Raw genomic sequence first — 19083 nt, 5'->3', positions numbered from 1 at the left:
AATCTGCCCTCACTCCCAATCTGCCACCTGAGCAGGGGATTCACCCTTCCTCGTGAGAAGGCCAGCCTTGACTGTCTTTAGCACTGCAGCACTGGTACTGCCTTGCCTAAGACTCCAGGTTAGATGTTGGTGGATGTTGGAAACTGGAGAGTGGGAGTTTGGACACACAGGTGAAGAAGCAGGAATGGACAAGTTGTATTCAGTGAGGTGGGGGGTGTGCAAGGCCCTCACACAGCAGTTTGCACAGTGGCATATAGGCACCTAACACCAGCCCATGGATTGGTGCCTGTGAACATACATCTTTGGTCCACACTAAGAACATTACCCCAAAGCAGACATCCCTGAAATCAACATGGCCCTCAAAGTTACCTTTGTTTTTTCTGTTTTTCCTCTTCTTGCGTTGCAAAGACTTTCCACTGAAAGTGTGCAATGATATCACTCCGATTGTGAATAACCACAGACCTCTGGTTTGCTAAAGTGATATATGTTTTCTCAACTGTCAAGGAGTTCTTGTCCAGTCTCACATTGACATCTGTAGCAGCTCCATATAAGCTTACATGGATATCTTCCCCTAGGAGAGGTAGCAAAGTAGAGAAATGAGTAAGGATCAACCGAGCTAAGACTGGTCTGGCTTTTCTAAGAAGTGCTTTATCTGAAGTAACTTCATAAAACATGAAGCTCCAAGCAAGGAATTGTCTCTTAAGGCTTCTTGTAGGCCAGGAGCTGGGAGTGGAACAAAACTAAACCACTGCTGTATAGTCCACTTGAGGTCTGGGCTTGGCTTGGCAATGTTTCCATTGTATCAGCTGCTATACCTGGTAGCCAAGACCTACCTGGTCTGCTTCCCCCTAAGAGCCATGCTTTGTTTGGTAACTTTCTACAGGGCATCTACATGACATCATCACCCAACCTTTGTCCTCCTGTATTTTCCCCATGGTTCTTTTGCCTTCTCAGACCTCTTATAAAGAAGCTCAACCACATCTATTTGTTTTATTGACATCACCCTGGCACCTTGGCTAAAGAATTGACTTTGTTCTAGAAAAGGCAGCAAGTGCCAGAGGCTTGAAGGCTCCCAGTAGGCCCTAAATGCAGAGCTAAATGCAAACCCTAAATGGGAGCAGGTGCATCAGCAATTAATTGTTTATGTTTGTCCTCTGCTGATTAAATTAAATGTTGATTTGCCTTTGTGATAACATCATCTCTCAGCAGGTGGAAGAAGGAACAAGGGGATCTGTTATCTTGGACTTAATCTTGACCAATAGGGAAGAACTGACTGATGAAGTGAAAGTGTTAGGAACCTTGGGGAAAGTGACCACTTCAGCTTTGAAATTCACAATAGCAAGGGATGCGAAAATGTAAGTTAATTGGACATGTAACTTGGACTTTAGGAAAGCAGATTTCAAGCTCAGAGAAATGTTGGGTAGGGTCTCATGGCTAGAAACTGAAGGAAAAGACTCCAGGAGGGATGGCAGATCCTGAAAACTGAAATACTAGTAAAGGCACAGTTGAAAACTATTCCCATGAGAAGAAAAAATGGGGGACATCTAAAGAAGGCAATGTGGCTGCACAGGCAACTTTCTGTTCAGCTGAAACTTAAAAAGTGACATCTATAGGAGATGGAAGAAGGATCAGATAACCAAACAGGAATATGATAGAGTAGTCCAAACCTGTAAGGATGGTGTCAGGAAGGCCCAGAATGAACTGAGAGATTCTAAAAACAACAAGAGGGTCTTCTTTGGCTATGTTCAGTGCAAGAAGATGATCAGGGGAGGGGCAGGTGTTCTACTTAGGTAAGGCTGTGAGATGTTAACAGGTGACAGAGAAGGCGGAATTACTCAGCTCCTATTTTACCTCAGACTTCTCCTGCAAGGGGAGTTGTGTTCAACTTGGGGCAACTAGAACAAATAAGGAAGGACTTGCAGCCCAGGGTAGGTAAGGAAATAGAGTTACTTAAATGAGTTCAAATTTCCTGGCATGGGTGCTGAAAGAGCTTGTAGATGTTAGTTCAGAACTACTGTCTGTAATCTTTGAGAATTCTGGGAAAGCAGGTGAGTGTCAGAAGGCTGAAAATAGGCAAATGCTGTGATCCAAGAAACTACAGACCAGTCAGCCTGATGTTAATACTGGACAAAACTCTAGAATAGAATAGTAAGTGGTCAGTCTGTGAGCATCTAGAAGATAATGCATTGATTATTAGGCGCCAACATGGGTTTGTCAAGAGTAAGTCATGGCAGACCAACCTTATCTCTTTTTTTGATAGTCACTAGTCTGGTAGATCATGGCAATACCATGGACATAGTATATCTGGATTTCAGGAAAGCATATGTCAAAGTTTCCCATAATATCCTTATTAACAAGGAGGTGACTGTGGGTTGAATGCTACTACCAGTAGGTGGATCGACAGCTATTTGAGCAGCTGTACTCAGCAAGCGCTCATTAATGGCTCTGCTTCAACCTGGAGAGATGTCTCAAGTGGAGTGCCACAGGGCTCTGTCCTTGGCCCTGTGCTGCTCAACATTTTTATAAATGATGTGGGTGAGGGTGTATAGGGGGGTTGTTTATCAAATCTGCAGATGATGCAAAGCTAGGAGGGATAGCCAACACCATGGAAGACAGGATTGAGATTCAAAAGGATCTTTACAGGCTGGAACTAACAAGATGAGATTCAGCAGAGGTAAATGCAAACCCTTGCATTTAGGTACAGAAAATCAACAACACAAGTATAGGATGATGGAGACCTGGCTTGGCAGCAGTAGTACATGTGAAAAGGACCTAGATGTCTTAGTGGATCACAAGTTGAATATGAGCCAATAGTGTGATGCGGCAGGTAAGAAAGCTAACACAATCTTGGGCTCCATCAACATAAGCATAGTGCTCAACCCTAACCATCTGCTCCCATCAGTAGTTCATGCACTGGTCTCCTCTCGCCTAGACTACTGTAATGCACTCTATGTGGGGTTACCCATGAAGATTATTCAGAAGTTGCAGCTGATGCAGAACACGGCGGCCCACCTGATTAAAGGCAGCTGTCGATGAGACCACATCACTCCGGTGCTGAAGGAGTTGCACTGGTTACCAGTTGTTTTCCAGTCACAAGTCTGAAAACTGGAGTGCCAGATCAAATCCACTTTGCTTTCTCTTGACATGACTAAGGCACTTGCTCGCTCCCTGGTATTGTTCCTGTACCACCTTTCCCAATCTGTTGCCCTCCAGATGTGCTGGACTGCAACTCCAGCTGGGAATTATGGGAATCGTAGTCCAACAGATCTGGAGGGCACCAGGTTGGGGAAGGCTGTACTAGTTGTTCTGAGGATTTCACCTGACAAGAGATATTTCTGCTATTTAGTACTTGTGGAGAACTGATTGTTGTTGTTCAATCGTTCAGTCATGTCTGACTCTTCGTGACCCCATGGACCATAGCACGCCAGGCCTTCCTGTCCTCCACTCTCTCCCGGAGCGTGCTCAAGTCCATATTCATTGCATCGGTGATGCTATCTAGCCATCTCATCCTCTGCCGTCCCCTTCTCCTTTTGCCTTCAATCTTTCCCAGCATCAGGGTCTTTTCCAGTGACTTTTCTCTTCGCATTAGGTGGCCAAAATATTTGAGCTTCAGTTTCAGTATCTGTCCTTCCAATGAGCACTCAGGATTGATTTCCTTTAGGATTGACTGATTTGACCTCCTTGCAGTCCAGGGGACTCTATGTGTTGATTATAGCCAGGAGTGTTTCGTTTGTCCTTATTTGCATAATTATTACAGCTGGTGGTGGATAATGTAAAAAGACGTGACCGGGCATTATTTCTTCAGAAGCTGTGCTGACCTGGGAGGAATTAGTAGGTCAGCAATGCGGTTAGGTGGAGAATGTTGCTCTGCAGAGCGGCTGGGAATCTGTCAGTTAAGTAAGTAATAATTTATTTATCTCCTACTCTCCTACAGTTGTATGCAGAGTGGCTTACCTAAAAATATATCAGATACAGAGTAACGTGCAAACACTGCTGCCAGGTAGCCTCTGCTCACTCCAGAGGCATCGTGGGACACTCTCATATAAAACCCATGGGAATGACACGAGACGGCAAAGCAGCCCTCCTTGGAAGCAGCAACAAGGCACATTCAGCAGAGGAGCCGAGTCTCTGGGTTGCACAGGATGATGTTCACAGACCTTCCTGCCCTTTTCTTCCAGAACAGGAGGAAGAAAGCTAAATGGAAAGAGCATGTCATGTTACTCTTCGCTCACCTGTGTCATAATGCACTACAAGGTCCTCACGGTGATTGCCACTCTTTTCTGGCTGGAATTCAACAGTAAATTGTTCGGTCTCACCTACTCCAAGAGTCCCGATAGAGGGCTTGACAGAGAAAGGTCTGTAATGCAAAGAAGAAGGAATGCACGTTGATTTAGCCCCACTGTGGCTTGCTTAGATGTAGGCAAATCATTCACTGCCAAATGGTGGGAAAAACCTAGTATGGATGATGCATCACACATTACATGACGCACCCGCTCTTTTATACACATGCAAAAACATGCAGCGGCACTCCCTCTTTCCCACACACAAAGTCCATGTATACATCCATGCAACAGTACCGGCTTTCCCACACACACCATTCTTCAGAGGTAGACAGACAGACTGACATAAAGACACACACAACATCTTTCCACTGCTCCCTCTTCTGTCTCTCTCTCATATATACATACACATTTAGCAGTTCCCCATCCTCAGTCTCACACATATTTTACACATACACACAGCACAAGCATAGTGGGAGAAGTAAGGGAACACTTAACCAGGGCCTACAGATCTGGGAGGAGGGGGGGGGCAGCCTGGGCTGCAATCCCATTACCATGAGGAAAAAAGTGAGGCTAAATTACACAATTTAGGCTTCAGGACATTTATAGACACTTTTCCCCTTGTATCTATGTCCCTATTGTCCCAGTCTTGTGAGATTTTCTGGAGCCAATCAGAAGCAGTGTTAGAGCAGAACATGCAACATTCTGAACAGCGACTTGCTGGCCCACCCCAGCCCTTCTTTAGAACACAGAGTGTGTGCACTCAAACTAGGACTTCTAGTTTGAGAGGCAGAGCATTTGTGCTTCCCTGTGTGACATGGTCTCTCAAGAACTATCAGTCCCAGAAGTCCATGTGCAGAGGGACAGAGCACCATAGTAATCAGGGACATTGATCCCAGAGACAGTGGGAACCAGTGCTGTTAGTAGGAGTAATGCTGTTGGTATGTGAGTAAACTCTAGTTTCTCTATGTCTCTGTCTCTGTCTCTCTCTCTCTCTCTCACACACACACACACACACACCATACTGCCAATGAATAAATAAATGAATGAATCAGTCAATAAAATATCTGGCTATAAATATAAATTCAGCAGAGATTTCTGAGAATTTTCCTTGTGAAATGCTACTTCTTTCTTTTTAGTTCATCTACTTTGGGGAAAGACTGTCATGAGCCTGATCCTTCAAGCACACGCTCTGGCATTCTGACCCAGGACACCCAAATCAGTTAGACCCTTTTATTGTAGCAAATCCCACAGTAAAAGCCTAATGGTTACACTCTTCAGAAATCATATAGCTGCTGACGATGAGCTATAGGCTCCATAAATAATTCCAAAATAATCCAACGCTAATAACTATAACCATGTCAGAGATCCAGACAACTTATTTTCCCCGTTGTAATCTCTACGGCTCAAAATACAGGGCGCAGGGCTTGAACGATTCCTGACATAAGCCATCCCAGGCAATCAAAGACGAGGGTTCAAGAACGAGACCTAAACAAATCCACGCACACAGAGGCTTAGTCCAGCCCTCATTGGAACCTCAGTGCCACATGGGTCAAGGCATTTCCAATCCAGGAGTCGGGACGGGTTCGAGAGTAAGTCCAGAGTAATCCCTCTCACGCAGAGGTTTCGACGACCATAGATTCCACTTCGGTATCTCCATGCCACATGGGTCCAAATACACAGCAAACAAGAATTCAAGGTCTACCGAAAGCAACGCGGCACTTTTCACGGAAGGTTCTTAGCAGTACAAAGTTGAAAGAGACGAGAGTCCACACTGGATGGAGAGTCCAAGCAAAGACAGCCTCAAGAGGCTCAGACAGCAGTAAGCCCCCAAAGAGAGGACTTTGGGCTGTGAAGATGGGAATGTTCCCAGCAAAGGCCCCCAGCCTGGGCATCTGCTTAAAAGCGAAGGTGTGGCTGCGATGGCCCCCTCAGAGCAGCTGGCTGGCCAGGGATTTTAGACCATCAGCGAGGCCCCTGCCCAAACCGGGCATCCCCATTCTGCCCTTCAGGGGCGACGCTCCAACCTGTGTGACCCCCCGACCCCCCCTTTGTTAGGTTCCCACAGAGGGGCTGCCAGCTTCCCTCCCTGCCAAGGCCAAAGCTAGCAGCTGGATGGGAGTAACTTCACTCCTGCCTGCTGTCCTCCGAGAACACTGGCGGAGATATGTGCACACCGATTCTGACATTCCACAGGCTGAATGGGCCCAACGCTTCCGGACCACTTCTGATCCGATTCTGGCTATAATCTCTAAGGCCCCACTGCAGCGCTGGGGCTGAGCCACAACATTTACCCTCATTTATCTTATGAAACGAGATTTACAACAACAACAACAAAAATCCTGCTGCAATAAATTTTCAGTGAAAATTTGGATTGAGTTGGATTGCCAGTGACTGTGGCAGAAGCTGAAAGAATTTTCAACAAGGCAGCACAAAAAGCAATAGGCTTTCTGTTGTTCAGCCGTTAAGTCGTGTCCGACTCTTCGTGACGCCATGGACCATAGCACGCCAGCCTTCCTGTCCTCCGCTCTCTCCTGGAGCGTGCTCAAGTTCATTATAGGCTTTCTACTTTGGAACAAGAACAATTAAGTCATCTAGATATTTTGTCAAGTGTGAACTTGCAAGAGGAATTGATTTTGGGGTGGTAACTTATGATTTTGCAATGAAAAAGATCAGAAAAATAAAGCTTTAAAGTTATGTATGTAGGAGAGGGGCCACGTTACAAGTTTGAACTGGCCCTTGAACAATGATGCTTGGGCTCTGCATGCACGCACAATATGTCCTTTCTCTGCCAACTGGAATCCATTTCTGTAGCTTGCTCAGCCTGATGTCAGTCATTTTATTTTAGGAAAGCAGTTTTACTTCTTATACAAGCACTGTATAATTTCTTCTGACTTCACCTCTCACTGTTTAAAAAAATACAACTGAAGCCTCAAAACTTAAAAAATGTACAGTAGTTTTTACCAAACCATGAAAGAGAGATGCCTGCAACATACTTGAGTTTTCTGATGCTACCTAAACTGGCAAATGGAGAAATCAAGATATGTGTTGGGTGGGCGAAAAATATGGTTGGAAGCAGCGGACCCTCTTTCGAACTGACATTTTTAAACTGCTGTAGTTCAGATGTTCTTCAGTAGATGCCACAAGTTATATGTCATATTGGTAAAACAAACCATCCTGATTTGATAAGGAGCAGATAAGGAGCACCAGATCTACTACTGTGGACAAGAGGACCACAGAAGAAATGGAGTAGCCTTCATCATTAATAATAAAGTGGCTAAAGCAGTGCTTGGATACAATCCAAAAAATGACAGAATGATCTCAATTCGAATTCAGGGTAAGCCATTTAACATCACAGTGATCCAAATATACGCCCCAACCACAGATGCTGAAGAAGCAGAAGTAGATCAGTTCTATGAGGATCTGCAGCAACTGGATAGTACGCCAAAAAAAGATGTTATTTTCATTACAGGAGACTGGAATGCTAAGGTGGGTAGTCAAATGACACCTGGAATTACAGGCAAGCATGGTCTGGGAGAACAAAATGAAGCAGGACATAGGCTGATAGAATTTTGCCAAAACAACTCACTGTGCATAACAAACACTCTCTTCCAACAGCCTAAGAGACGACTTTATACATGGACTTCACCAGACGGTCGACACCGAAATCAGATTGACTACATCCTTTGTAGCCAAAGGTGGCGGACATCTATGCAGTCAGTAAAAACAAGACCCAGAGCTGATTGTAGTTCAGATCACAAACTTCTTATTGCACAATTTAGAATCAGTCTAAAGAGAATAGGGAAGACCCGCAGATCAGTTAGATATGAGCTCACTAATATTCCTCATGCATATGCAGTGGAGGTGAAGAATAGATTTAAGGGACTAGATTTAGTAGATAGGGTCCCGGAAGAACTATGGACAGAAGTTCGCAATATTGTTCAGGAGGCGGCAACAAAAAATGTCCCAAAGAAAAAGAAAACCAAGAAGGCAAGATGGCTGTCTGCTGAGACACTGGAAGCAGCCCAAGAAAGAAGGAAAGCAAAAGGCAACAGTGATAGGAGGAGATATGCCCAATTAAATGCAAAATTCCAGAGGTTAGCCAGAAGAGATAAGGAATTCTTTTTAAACAAGCAATGCGCGGAAGCAGAAGAAGATAATAGAATAGGAAGGACAAGAGACCTCTTCCAGAAAATTAGAAACATTGGAGGTAAATTCCAGGCAAAAATGGGTATGATCAAAAACAAAGATGGCAAGGACCTAACAGAAGCAGAAGAGATCAAGAAAAGGTGGCAAGAATATACGGAAGATCTGTATAGGCAGGATAATAATAATGGGGATAGATTTGACGGTGTGGTCAGTGAGCTAGAGCCAGACATCCTGAAGAGTGAGGTTGAATGGGCCTTAAGAAGCATTGCTAATAACAAGGCAGCAGGAGACAACGGTATCCCAGCTGAACTGTTTAAAATCTTGCAAGATGATGCTGTCAAGGTGATGCATGCCATATGGAATCTTGCCATATTGTGGCAAGTTCTTGGTGGTATGGGGATACCAAGTCATCTTGTCTGCCTCCTGAGGAATCTGTATAACGACCAAGTAGCAATGGTAAGAACGGACCACGGAACAACGGACTGGTTTAAGATTGGGAAAGGAGTACGGCAGGGTTGTATACTCTCATCCTACCTATTCAACCTGTACACAGGACACATCATGCGATGTGCTGGGCTTGATGAATCCAAGGCTGGAGTTAAAATCGCTGGAAGAAACACTAATAATCTCAGATATGCAGATGATACCACTTTGATGGATGAAAGCGAGGAGGAGCTGAGGAACCTTCTGACGAAGGTGAAAGAAGGAAGTGCAAAAGCTGGGTTGCAGTTAAACCTCAAAAAAACCAAGATTATGGCAACCAGCTTGATTGATAACTGGCAAATAGAGGGAGAAAACGTGGAGGCAGTGACAGACCTTGTCTTTCTAGGCGCAAAGATTACTGCAGACGCTGACTGTAGCCAGGAAATCAGAAGACGTTTACTTCTTGGGAGGAGAGCAATGACAAATCTTGATAAAATAGTGAAGAGCAGAGACATCACACTGACAACAAAGGCCCGCATAGTTAAAGCAATGGTATTCCCTGTAGTAACCTATGGCTGCGAGAGCTGGACCATAAGGAAGGCTGAGCAAAGGAAGATAGGTGCTTCTGAACTGTGGTGTTGGAGGAAAATTCTGAGAGTGCCTTGGACCGCAAGAAGATCAAACCAGTCCATACTCCAGGAAATAAAGCCAGACTGCTCACTTGAGGGAAGGATATTAAAGGCAAAACTGAAGTACTTTGGCCACATCATGAGAAGACAGGATACTCTGGAGAAGATGCTGATGCTAGGGAAAGTGGAAGGCAAAAGGAAGAGGGACCGACCAAGGGCCAGATGGATGGATGATATTCTGGAGGTGACGGACTCGACCTTGGGGGAGCTGGGGGTGGCGATGGCCGACAGGAAGCTCTGGCGTGGGCTGGTCCATGGAGTCACGAAGAGTCGGAAGTGACTGACCGAATAAACAACAACAAAAGAGCATTCAAGCTTCATAATGTAAGAAAATTCATGCTGAAAAACCAAGGTGTCTTAAGAATGGATCTCCTCCCATGGTGCAATAACGTGCAAAGAATACTGGCAGCAAACATCAAGATTATAGCGTTTGCAACAGAGAGTAAGGTGGGAGGGTGGGGGTGCTAAGCACTCCATGCCATACATACCGGCAGAATAATGAATTCCTGCAGTCAAGTAAATATTGCTGCCTGCAGTTGTGGGGAAGAGGGATTCCCTCCAGCCCAAAGTATGGCAATCAGCCTATTGAATATGTTGGCCAGCTGTGTCTTTTGAGTCCCCATCTCACAAGGAAGAAAAAACAGTTTGTGCTTTACCATCATAGCCAGTATCTTGTATCCACATCCTGACCACCAGCCATGCCTTAAATGAACTGGGAGTGGGGAGGGAGGGAGGGAGGGAAGGAAGGAAGGAAGGAACAGATGGACCCTTCCAAGGAGGAAATGACCTCCTGCCACCACTATCAAGCTAAGGAAAGCTAGATGTCATTTTGTCTAAACAGCAGAATTGCTCCCCGTGAAGGTCTGAAGGCAGCTGTGTGTGTGTGTGTGTGTGTGTGTGTGTGTGTGTGTGTGTGTGTTGGAACTGAAGGCTCTTACACTACACATTCTCACTTGGCAATGGTACTAATGAAATTCAGAGGCCAAGAGTGTATTGTAGAATAAGCTTCTGTGAGCTGCCAGTCAGGATGGTCCGCTTTCAATGACTCATTGATCTGTTTGGCTTCCAGGATGCTCTGGGAGATTGTATGGTTGGGTGTAGTGATGACTCCACTGCCCTTGTAGCAGTAGGGAGTAGTGGTCTATCCTGATGCAGAATCTGTGCCGGCAGGGTCAGAACCAAGGGATTGTTGCAACTCCTTGGATCAGCTTTCCATTGAAAATGTGGACAGGACTCTTGGGATTGTGAAGGGCATTCCATAAAAACTGGATCCCTCCCCCTACAGCAGTGATCTTCACTATTTTTCAAGCAGCAGCCATTTTGGCTCCAGGCACCACCACTGAGACCACTTGAATACCTTTCCCGGGCCATGAGGGCCTCTCCTCTTTCCTCTGGTCCAGCGATGACAGTGTGCCCTGGACTCAGCTGCGGGGCTTTTCTGGCTCCCCCACCCCCATCATCCAAGTCAGGCCTCATCAGTCAGTCACCAGGCAGGCAAAAGGCAACAAGCTCACTTGGTCTTTGGACTGGATGGATCTTCTTCTCATCACTGAGAGAGTGCCCCACTCTGCTCAGCACTGCAAGATTACCCAGTGCAGGTGCGCATGGCTCTCTGTCTCATCCATGCATTCCATCTTGCCTCCAGCACCTGCACAGTGTGCTACAGCAGCTAGCCAGTCTCATATATCTCTTTGCCTCTTGGGCTCCTAGGCCAATTGGCTGACTGCGTTCTCTTCTTCCACCCCCATCAGCAGAATATCTGATTCCCCACCTCTGAAGCCTCCTCCAGTAGCCCAGATTGCAGCAGCCAGCTCACCGCTAAAGCAAACCACGAGGCAAAGCTAGAGAGCCCCTGCTGAGAGCGAGCAGCAACTGAAAAGAGAGTCGGAGAGTGGGGAAAGGGGAAAGAGACAGCAGAGAACCGCACTGGGGGTGACTGCAAGGCCTGAGGGCCACTGGTGGCTCCCAGGGAAGAACACCGCCGTTCAGGAGGGGCAAGGCCAGCTGAGCACAACTTAACGGGCTCCTAGATGAGCTTCTGCAAGTGTGAAGGAGATGGGCCTTCATCTGCTTTTGAGGAGAAAAATTGGGCGAGGCGGACCTGGTCCAGTCCTACTGGACCTGGTGCTTCTTCTTGAGAAGCAGGTTGTGTTTGTTTCCAGGAGTGCTGTTCTCCATCTACACTGAATGCAGTCACTGCCCCATCTTGGATAGGCTAGGCCTTGCTACATCGACTCATGCTTCTGTGACCTTCAGGCTTCCTCAGTGCAATGAGCGCTATGTGAGTGCTCAGGGCTGCTGCTCAGGCGCTTGCTGCTGAGACAAAATGCACCAGCTAAACAGCAGATGCCTGTGGCAAAGCGGTGCCACAGCCTGATGGCCCTGGCAAGATAGAAACAAAGGAAGCTGGGGATAGGCTCAGTGCTGCCCATGGGCACTGCTACGCTAGCGGACACCTCCACCTGCACTCAGAAAGTGTCCTGCTCACACCTGCAGGTATAATGTTTATTAATTTTCTTTTTAGATTTCAAAGAAAAATTGGGTGGCCAGGAGTGTTTTGGAGTGAAGCACTGGCCTCCAGCCATCTGCCATCTTTATTCCCCAGGTTGCCTCTAGGCCCATGTGGACCCAGACACCTTCTTAGGAAGTGAAGTTGGCAGGCAGCTGGAGGTCAGAGTTTCCCTCTGAATTCCTCTCAGGTGCCTGTGGCCAGAGAGAAAAGGTGCACATGGACATCCCCACCCTGCCACAGTAGGGCTGTCCTTGAAGCTTCAACTGATGCAAAATGCCACTACACATTTCCTGACAAATTCTGTCAGGCGTGCACATATTTAACCTGTTTAGCTAGTCACATTAGTTACCGATTTCTTCCAGGAACTATTCACGGTGCTGGTTTTAGCTTTTACAGCAGGGGTGGGCAGCATCATTGGTGAAATTCCCCTCTGAACCCACTCAGGGTCATGCCCCTGCCACCCGACCACCTGCATTTACTGCCAAAAATCAGCAGGGCAGCAGCAAAAAGGGCTGATACTTCTTTAAAACCTGCCTTTTTCCCAATGCTTTTTGGGCAGTAGGGGCCACCAAAAAGGCCAGGAGGGGTTGCATGTGACCCACAGGCCATGAGTTGCCCACACGTGCTTTAAAGCCTTTATACCTCAAAGACTGTCTTTCCCCATACGAGCTGACTTGGCTATTTGAGGTCTAGCCATCAGGCATTGCTGACTATTCCATCATTAAGGCAATTTAGGACTGTAACAGCCAAGAGCCAGCCATTTCCAATTATGGCTCCAAAATTACAGAAGCTTCTTCCTGCTGTGGTTAGAACTAAATCAATAGAGCCATGTAGCACATTAAAGCATAGTAACCCGTTCGTTATGGCATAAGTTTTCATGCACTATTTTATTAGACTGAAGTTAGAAAAGCCACCTCAAGCCTTCTCAGGGTCTGCAATACCTCATCTTCTGACAGGATTTGGCTGATCTGAGTCTTTTTTCGTTGGTTGTTTTGATTTGTAGCTGTTTTATTTGGTGGTATTTAGACTGCATTCACAACTTTCACTGGAGCAACATCTGTGATTCCTGGGAGCTCTTCCCATCCTGCACATCCTAGCAGAGGACTTCAGGTGAAACTGGGGTGGTCAGGTGCTCTTATGGGGAGCCTTCAGATGGTGTACTAGATAATTTGGGATTTTGGCTTCTTCATGGAAAAGTGAGCAAACAGGGAGCTTATACTCTTTCCTTTGGCATTAAGCGCATGCACATTAGGACTTTTTTGCAGTAGCGATCTATCACAGCATCTGGCTCATGGGAACAGAGAAGCCTGTCACTGCAAGCAGGGAGAAGTGGCCAGAGAAGGACAAAGGGGGGTTGGAGCTAGAACTCCCTGTTTGCTGGAATTGGGCTTATATGTGCTGGTGGGGTGCTCTCATGGGGAGTGAGTATCTAGCCTGCCTTTTGTCTGTAGCCTCTTCTCCCCCTTGAGAAAATCACGGCCATGCTGCTGTTTTCTCCCTTAAAGGTGCAGTTTCACTATTTCGCTGGGTCAGGATAGTGGCTTGACTCATTCATAGAATGCAGGCTGTTTTCTCCATTCATAAAACCGCAGTTTTAATCTTTCACATATCCCAGTGCTGGATGAGAGTCTCTGTGAAGCTACACCCCTTGTGCGCATGTTTACTTGGAAGGAAGTTTTGCTCCCCAGTAAGAAGGAAATCTCGCTCCCCCACAGTCTCAAGCAGGGGAGTAAGACCCACTGAGTTCAAAGGGACTTACTTTCAAGTAAGCCTTCATGGGGATCATGCTGCGAGGTTTACTTTTTCTCCAGATACAGAGCGGGAATTCCCCCCAGTGCTGGATGAGAGGGGAGAGGTGTGGAATAAACTACAGGGGCTTACTTCAGGGCTTCCAGTAAACTCCCTGAGCAGGGGAATGTGGACTGGGGTGGGGAACAAGCTTCTCTCGTTTGCTGAGCAGCACCTACAGGGTTGATGACATTTTTCAGGAAACCAGCTTTGGCCCGTCAGGGGCACACGAAGCAAGGAAAGTGGGGTTTTAGGGAGAGCATACATTAAGCAAAAAACCCGCAAAATCCCACATCCTTTCCGAAGCTTCCTGCTTTCAGTTTCTTTGTGGGATTAGGAAGGGCTTCTTTACACGGCATCCATGTGGTTTGAACTGAGGGAGAGCCTTCCTCCCTCCCTGGCATGTGTGCAAAGGAGGGGGGGAGTCTTGTTTTCATAACTCAACTTCTGCGGTACTGTTTTCTTGCAGCCCTCAGGAAACCTCTGACTTACTTCTGAGTAGGGTCTGCAATCCTGGGCACACTTACTTGGGAGTAGGCCGCATTGAACTCAACAGGACTTACTTCTGAGTAGACTCACCCTGTAAGTCTGCAACCCTCAGCACACTTACTTGGGAGTAAGCCCCACTGAACTTAATAGGATGCTCTGAAACAACAGAGGATGTTGCTTCTGGGTGTGGTGGGGTGGAGGGGTCAGATGAGTCTCCCTTCATTGCAGGGAGGCATTTTACCCTCTTCTCCCTCCGATTAAGAAATGTGTTCAAGACTGCTTAATGTAGCTTAGTTACCCTGTAATACATTTTAACCATGCTTTTGTGCTCCCAACCACAGTGGTAAAGGGGACTAAAACATGGATGTATCCTTCCAAGGCACACAAGTTATTCCAAATGACGATAGTGATTGTAAATACAAAAGTGGGAGTGGATATTCTACATTAATTAATGTGGCAAATGTGTATTTGGCATAACTAGGAGTTCTTTCCTAATACAGAGTTCACACCTAAACAACACAAAGAGGGATAGGAATCTGTAAATTCCACTGATGATCAAAGCTTGAACCCAAGCCTCACAGGCAGCACGAGCACTCCAACCACATGGGCTCTCCCTGACGCTGTGCCCGTTGGCACATTTTTGCTCCCTGTGATCTCAGCTAGAGTAATTTCCTAGGCCTGAATTCCCCAAGAGAGACTTCCTGCCTCCTGTGACAACCTGCACTGTGCCACTATACCCTAGACATCTGCTTGGCTATTGATGAAGTCCGATTCCATCATCGTATCCCCCCTGACCTGGAGAAAAAACTCAAGATTTTACCTCTGTGTGGTGATTTGGTAGCGGGCCTCCCGGTTGCCAATGTTGCGAACAAGCAGTGTTTTGTCTGTGTTGTACTTGACAGGGCAGGTGGAGAAATTGAGTTGGTCTGGGAGGTCTAGAATTCCTCTGGCACCAATTGCTCGGATAGGAACAATAAATTTTTCCCTTTCAGTAATGCAGGTCACTTCATGGAAATAATCCTGTGGATAAAGAAGAATGCGTACTATGAGGAGGCGCCTCCCCCTCCAGCCTCAGTCCCTCAGGTGCCCGTCAGTACCCTCAAGATGCTCCTCATGACACAGGATCTGGTTACATGTCCAGGTACCAGTGCTAAGACCACCAGTGTGGTAGAGGCCCTCCTCACTGGCCTGCCATTAAGTTCTGTAAAGTTGGCGGGAACTAGAGACAGGACCTTCTCCATGCAGGCCCCTTGTCACAAATATTGGAAAATGACTGATGTTGTCACGTTTCACTGTACTTTGCCTCTGAACCTGCAATTGTTAGCCTAAGTGAAATGTTAACTTTTCCTCACCTAAACTCAGGAAAAAATAATATATGCTTCAAATAAGGAGTTTGGAAGGATGGCTGGTTAAGTAATAGAGATAGGATTGTTAATATTTTCTGCTTATGATGCAAATGAGTGAATACTGACATGGAATATTTTGGGAAGTGAATAGAAATGAAAATAGCTCAGGGTTAAGCTAGAGAATTCAGGTGTGACTTAAAATTAAGTATTAGGAACTTAAAGGAAATCTGTTGAGTAGAAATGCTGACAAAGGAATGAAATAAATATATCATTCACAAATCCTATCTGGGAATTTTGACAAAAATTATTGTCAATTGTTGACAAGTATGGGGTACTTAACAAAGCTGATTACGGGGTGCTTAACAAAGAATGGAACTTAAGCTCAGGGCTCATATAAAAGACACAGAGCTGAGAGACTTCAGGACAAGAACATCTGTCCTCATCTTGACTTCTCTAGTCCTTTTGGGTCAGCTCAGAAATGTCAGATGGGTAAGACATTTTCCTTGTTTTAAAGAAAAGCTCCTGAAACAATTCTTAGGGCGCAATCCTATGCACGCTTAGAAAGAAAAAAGTTCTACAGCTCCCATACCATGGGCACTATCCAGCTGGGCTGCTCCATCTCCAATGGCTCTGTTGTGCTTGTGGGAGTGAGCACTTGCACAACCCGTTTGGTGCCCTTCTAAAAATTACCCTGGAAATTAGCAGGAACACTTGTTTCCAGATCAGGACAGGTCAGCGGAGTTCCCTTCTGTGAGCCCTGCTGACCCGCTCCATTCCGGAAATGAGTGTTTCTACTCATTTCGGGTTAGTTTTAGAAGTGCGAAAGTTCTGTTGTGCAAGTGGTTGCTCCCACAAGTGCACAGGCACAACAGGATACCAGCCCAATCTTGCTTTCATGTAAAGATAGCTTGATATTTTGAAGTAAAAGATGGAATTGGAAAGACAAGCCTGATCTCAGAGTCCTGGAAAATAATGTGCTGTGTATCTATATCAGGATTCAGGATTAAACCCATACATCCTAGATGACACTTTGCACAGGGAAATAGAGTGTAATCAGTTATCTGTTGATCTAGGAGGAGCTACATACAGAAATCCCACCTCATAGAATCCCTGGGCAAAGACACAGTTGACACACCCTGCCCTATGCAACTCCCTTCCAAAAGATATATAGATGTGTGCATCTGTTGTTGTTTTTAAGAGAGTCTTACTAACTTATTTGTTTTCTTTGGCTTTCAATGGAAAGGTTTTTATTACATATGCTGTTTTTGTTAGTTTTATTCTTCAATTTGCTGAAAATTAATTTGTGATTTTATGAACTTGTAATATTGTTACAGAATTGTATGTTTCATATAGTTTTATATAGTAAGCCATATTGGGAAGACTGTAATCTGGAAAGGTGGCTATGAAATAATTAAATAAATACCCTGAGATAACTCCTGGATTCACTGCAGCCTTGCTGCAAACAGACGTAATGATCCCCAGACAGTGGCCATTTTGTAATGAAAAGCAGCCTTAAAGGCAGCTAATTTTGAATGGGGGGGGTGCTTAAACCTTTCCCCACCAGCTGTTTTTACATCCCAAACTGCTTTTCTTTGGACGTGGTCCAGCTGTATATTCATCTGTGCAAACATGTATCTGGAACCTTCGGCTAGGTGAGTGGAGAGAAAGCAGCTTGGAGGGTGATTTGGAGCAGCAACAACACAAATAGAGCTGGCAGGAAGAAGGTCATGGTCCTCTCCCACTTAGGGATGGATGGACTCACCTCTGTCCGGGAACTTTGGTCGCTTGCCAAGCCACCGCCAACTCCCACTTGTTGTGCCATGCAAGCCCCTAGATGGCTTGCAAGCACTTCAGGACTGCCCGCTCCTTCCCCGAGTCACCACTGTTATGCAAAATGGCATCTCGGGTCTTTCTGGAAAACTAATGTTGCATAGGCTGCACCAGAAAGGGGCCATCTATGCAACATTACAGGTGTAAATGGGCCATTTACACCTGTAATGTTGCAGATGGCCTCTTTATGGCCGCAATCTACACAACATTAGTTTTCCGGAAAGACTTGAGACACCATTTTGCATAACAATGGTGACTCGGGGAAGGAGCAGCTGGCTGGCCAACCCCTGTTCGTGGACCACATGGCACTTGGCAAACAGGTTTGGTAAGTGCCGCGTGGTCTGTGAACGGGAGTCTGGGGGGCCAAGTCCATCAGACTCCACCCCCCTACTGGGTGCTTGCAACCTCCCTACTCCCACTTGATGTTTCTCCACTCAAAACTGCCCCCCTCCCAATGTCTGCTTTTCTTTACAAAATCAGCCAGCCAATCTTTTATTTATTACTGTACTGTTCCAGGCTGGGATCCCAGAGAACTGCTGGCTAAACATGTCAGGCTAGACACTGGAGATCAGGACCACGGCCAGCTGCTTGTGGAGCTGGCATTGGAGGTTGGCTGCACACCAGCTCAGAGCAGTAGGCTCAGGATGTTGCTCCAGCAAGTGTCTGAAGCCACCTATGAGCATAAATAATCCTGCAGCCAAGAGGTTGTCTCTAGGGATGTATGAGAATTTTGCTTTGATTTGTTTTTAACTCCGATTTGCTCCTTTCAGAACCCTGAATATGAGCAGGAGCACAATTTTCCTAAACCACCTTGCTCCCATTTCCAAAATACAGGCCTTAGAAAAATGCACACTGTATAAATTCATTTTTTTAAGAATATGCATTTTCATGCTTTAGTCTGGGGGGGAGTGTACATTTGGGTGTGCACCTTCAAAAACTGCATGGGGAGCACATGCCTTGTTTGCAAGCAGAACCACACTTCCGGAAGCCTTCCAGAAACATGGTTCTGCCCTGCAAAATGGATGTGTCTTTTGCCACCACTATGACAAATTCAGAAGGAAATGTGGCAGTGACAGCAACTGTGGTGGCAGGGTGTAGCCCCAGCTGGGTTTTGGGAGGTCAATAAAACCCCCAATCCCTAGAAATTGCCAAAGCCTGCTCTACACTCTCTTTGTGACACTACCCATAAAATGTCTTTCCAAGGATAACCATACCCTGTTAATTTTCTCCATTCCACCAGGTTTCTGACATGGATGCCTACTAAATATATATGTTCTCCTCTATGTTCTCCTCCAGCAACCCCATCTGGGCTTGGAGTCTTGTAGTAGTAGCTTATAAAGGGTTCATTCCTTCTGCGGTATGCTTCTTTTTGCCAACTCTGTACTTAACATGACAAAAGGTGAGTTAAGGTACCTTTGAGCCTGTTTGCACAATCATGGTGGAGGAAATAAGCCACGGTAGCTTACTTCCCCCACCAGACATGCCAACTGCAGGACAGGGGGAGTGAAATTAGCATAATTAATTATCCTCAGCAGTGTGGCTTCCCGTGTCATGCAAACCCGACCAGGGTTGCTGGT

The 19083-nt window shown here is 46.0% G+C and overlaps 1 protein-coding gene across 1 annotated transcript in view; it reads right to left on the bottom strand.

The window, feature by feature from the left end:
• Window positions 1-19083, bottom strand: part of HYDIN (HYDIN axonemal central pair apparatus protein) — a 337764-nt gene that overhangs the window by 286098 nt on the left and 32583 nt on the right. The window contains exons 6-8 of the mRNA XM_084812324.1: window positions 15151-15350; window positions 4233-4357; window positions 370-571 (exon numbers count right to left, since the gene is read on the bottom strand). Of these exons, the coding sequence (XP_084668450.1) occupies window positions 370-571; window positions 4233-4357; window positions 15151-15350 (527 nt within the window). The remainder of the gene's footprint in view (window positions 1-369; window positions 572-4232; window positions 4358-15150; window positions 15351-19083) is intronic.

This window comes from Heloderma suspectum, chromosome 8 (genome assembly GCF_057233095.1).
Source record: "Heloderma suspectum isolate Gila_16-S chromosome 8, 16-S_ref, whole genome shotgun sequence".
Lineage (NCBI taxonomy): Eukaryota > Metazoa > Chordata > Lepidosauria > Squamata > Helodermatidae > Heloderma > Heloderma suspectum.
Note: the sequence above shows the minus strand (reverse complement) of the source record. Positions and strands in the feature narration are given on the sequence as shown.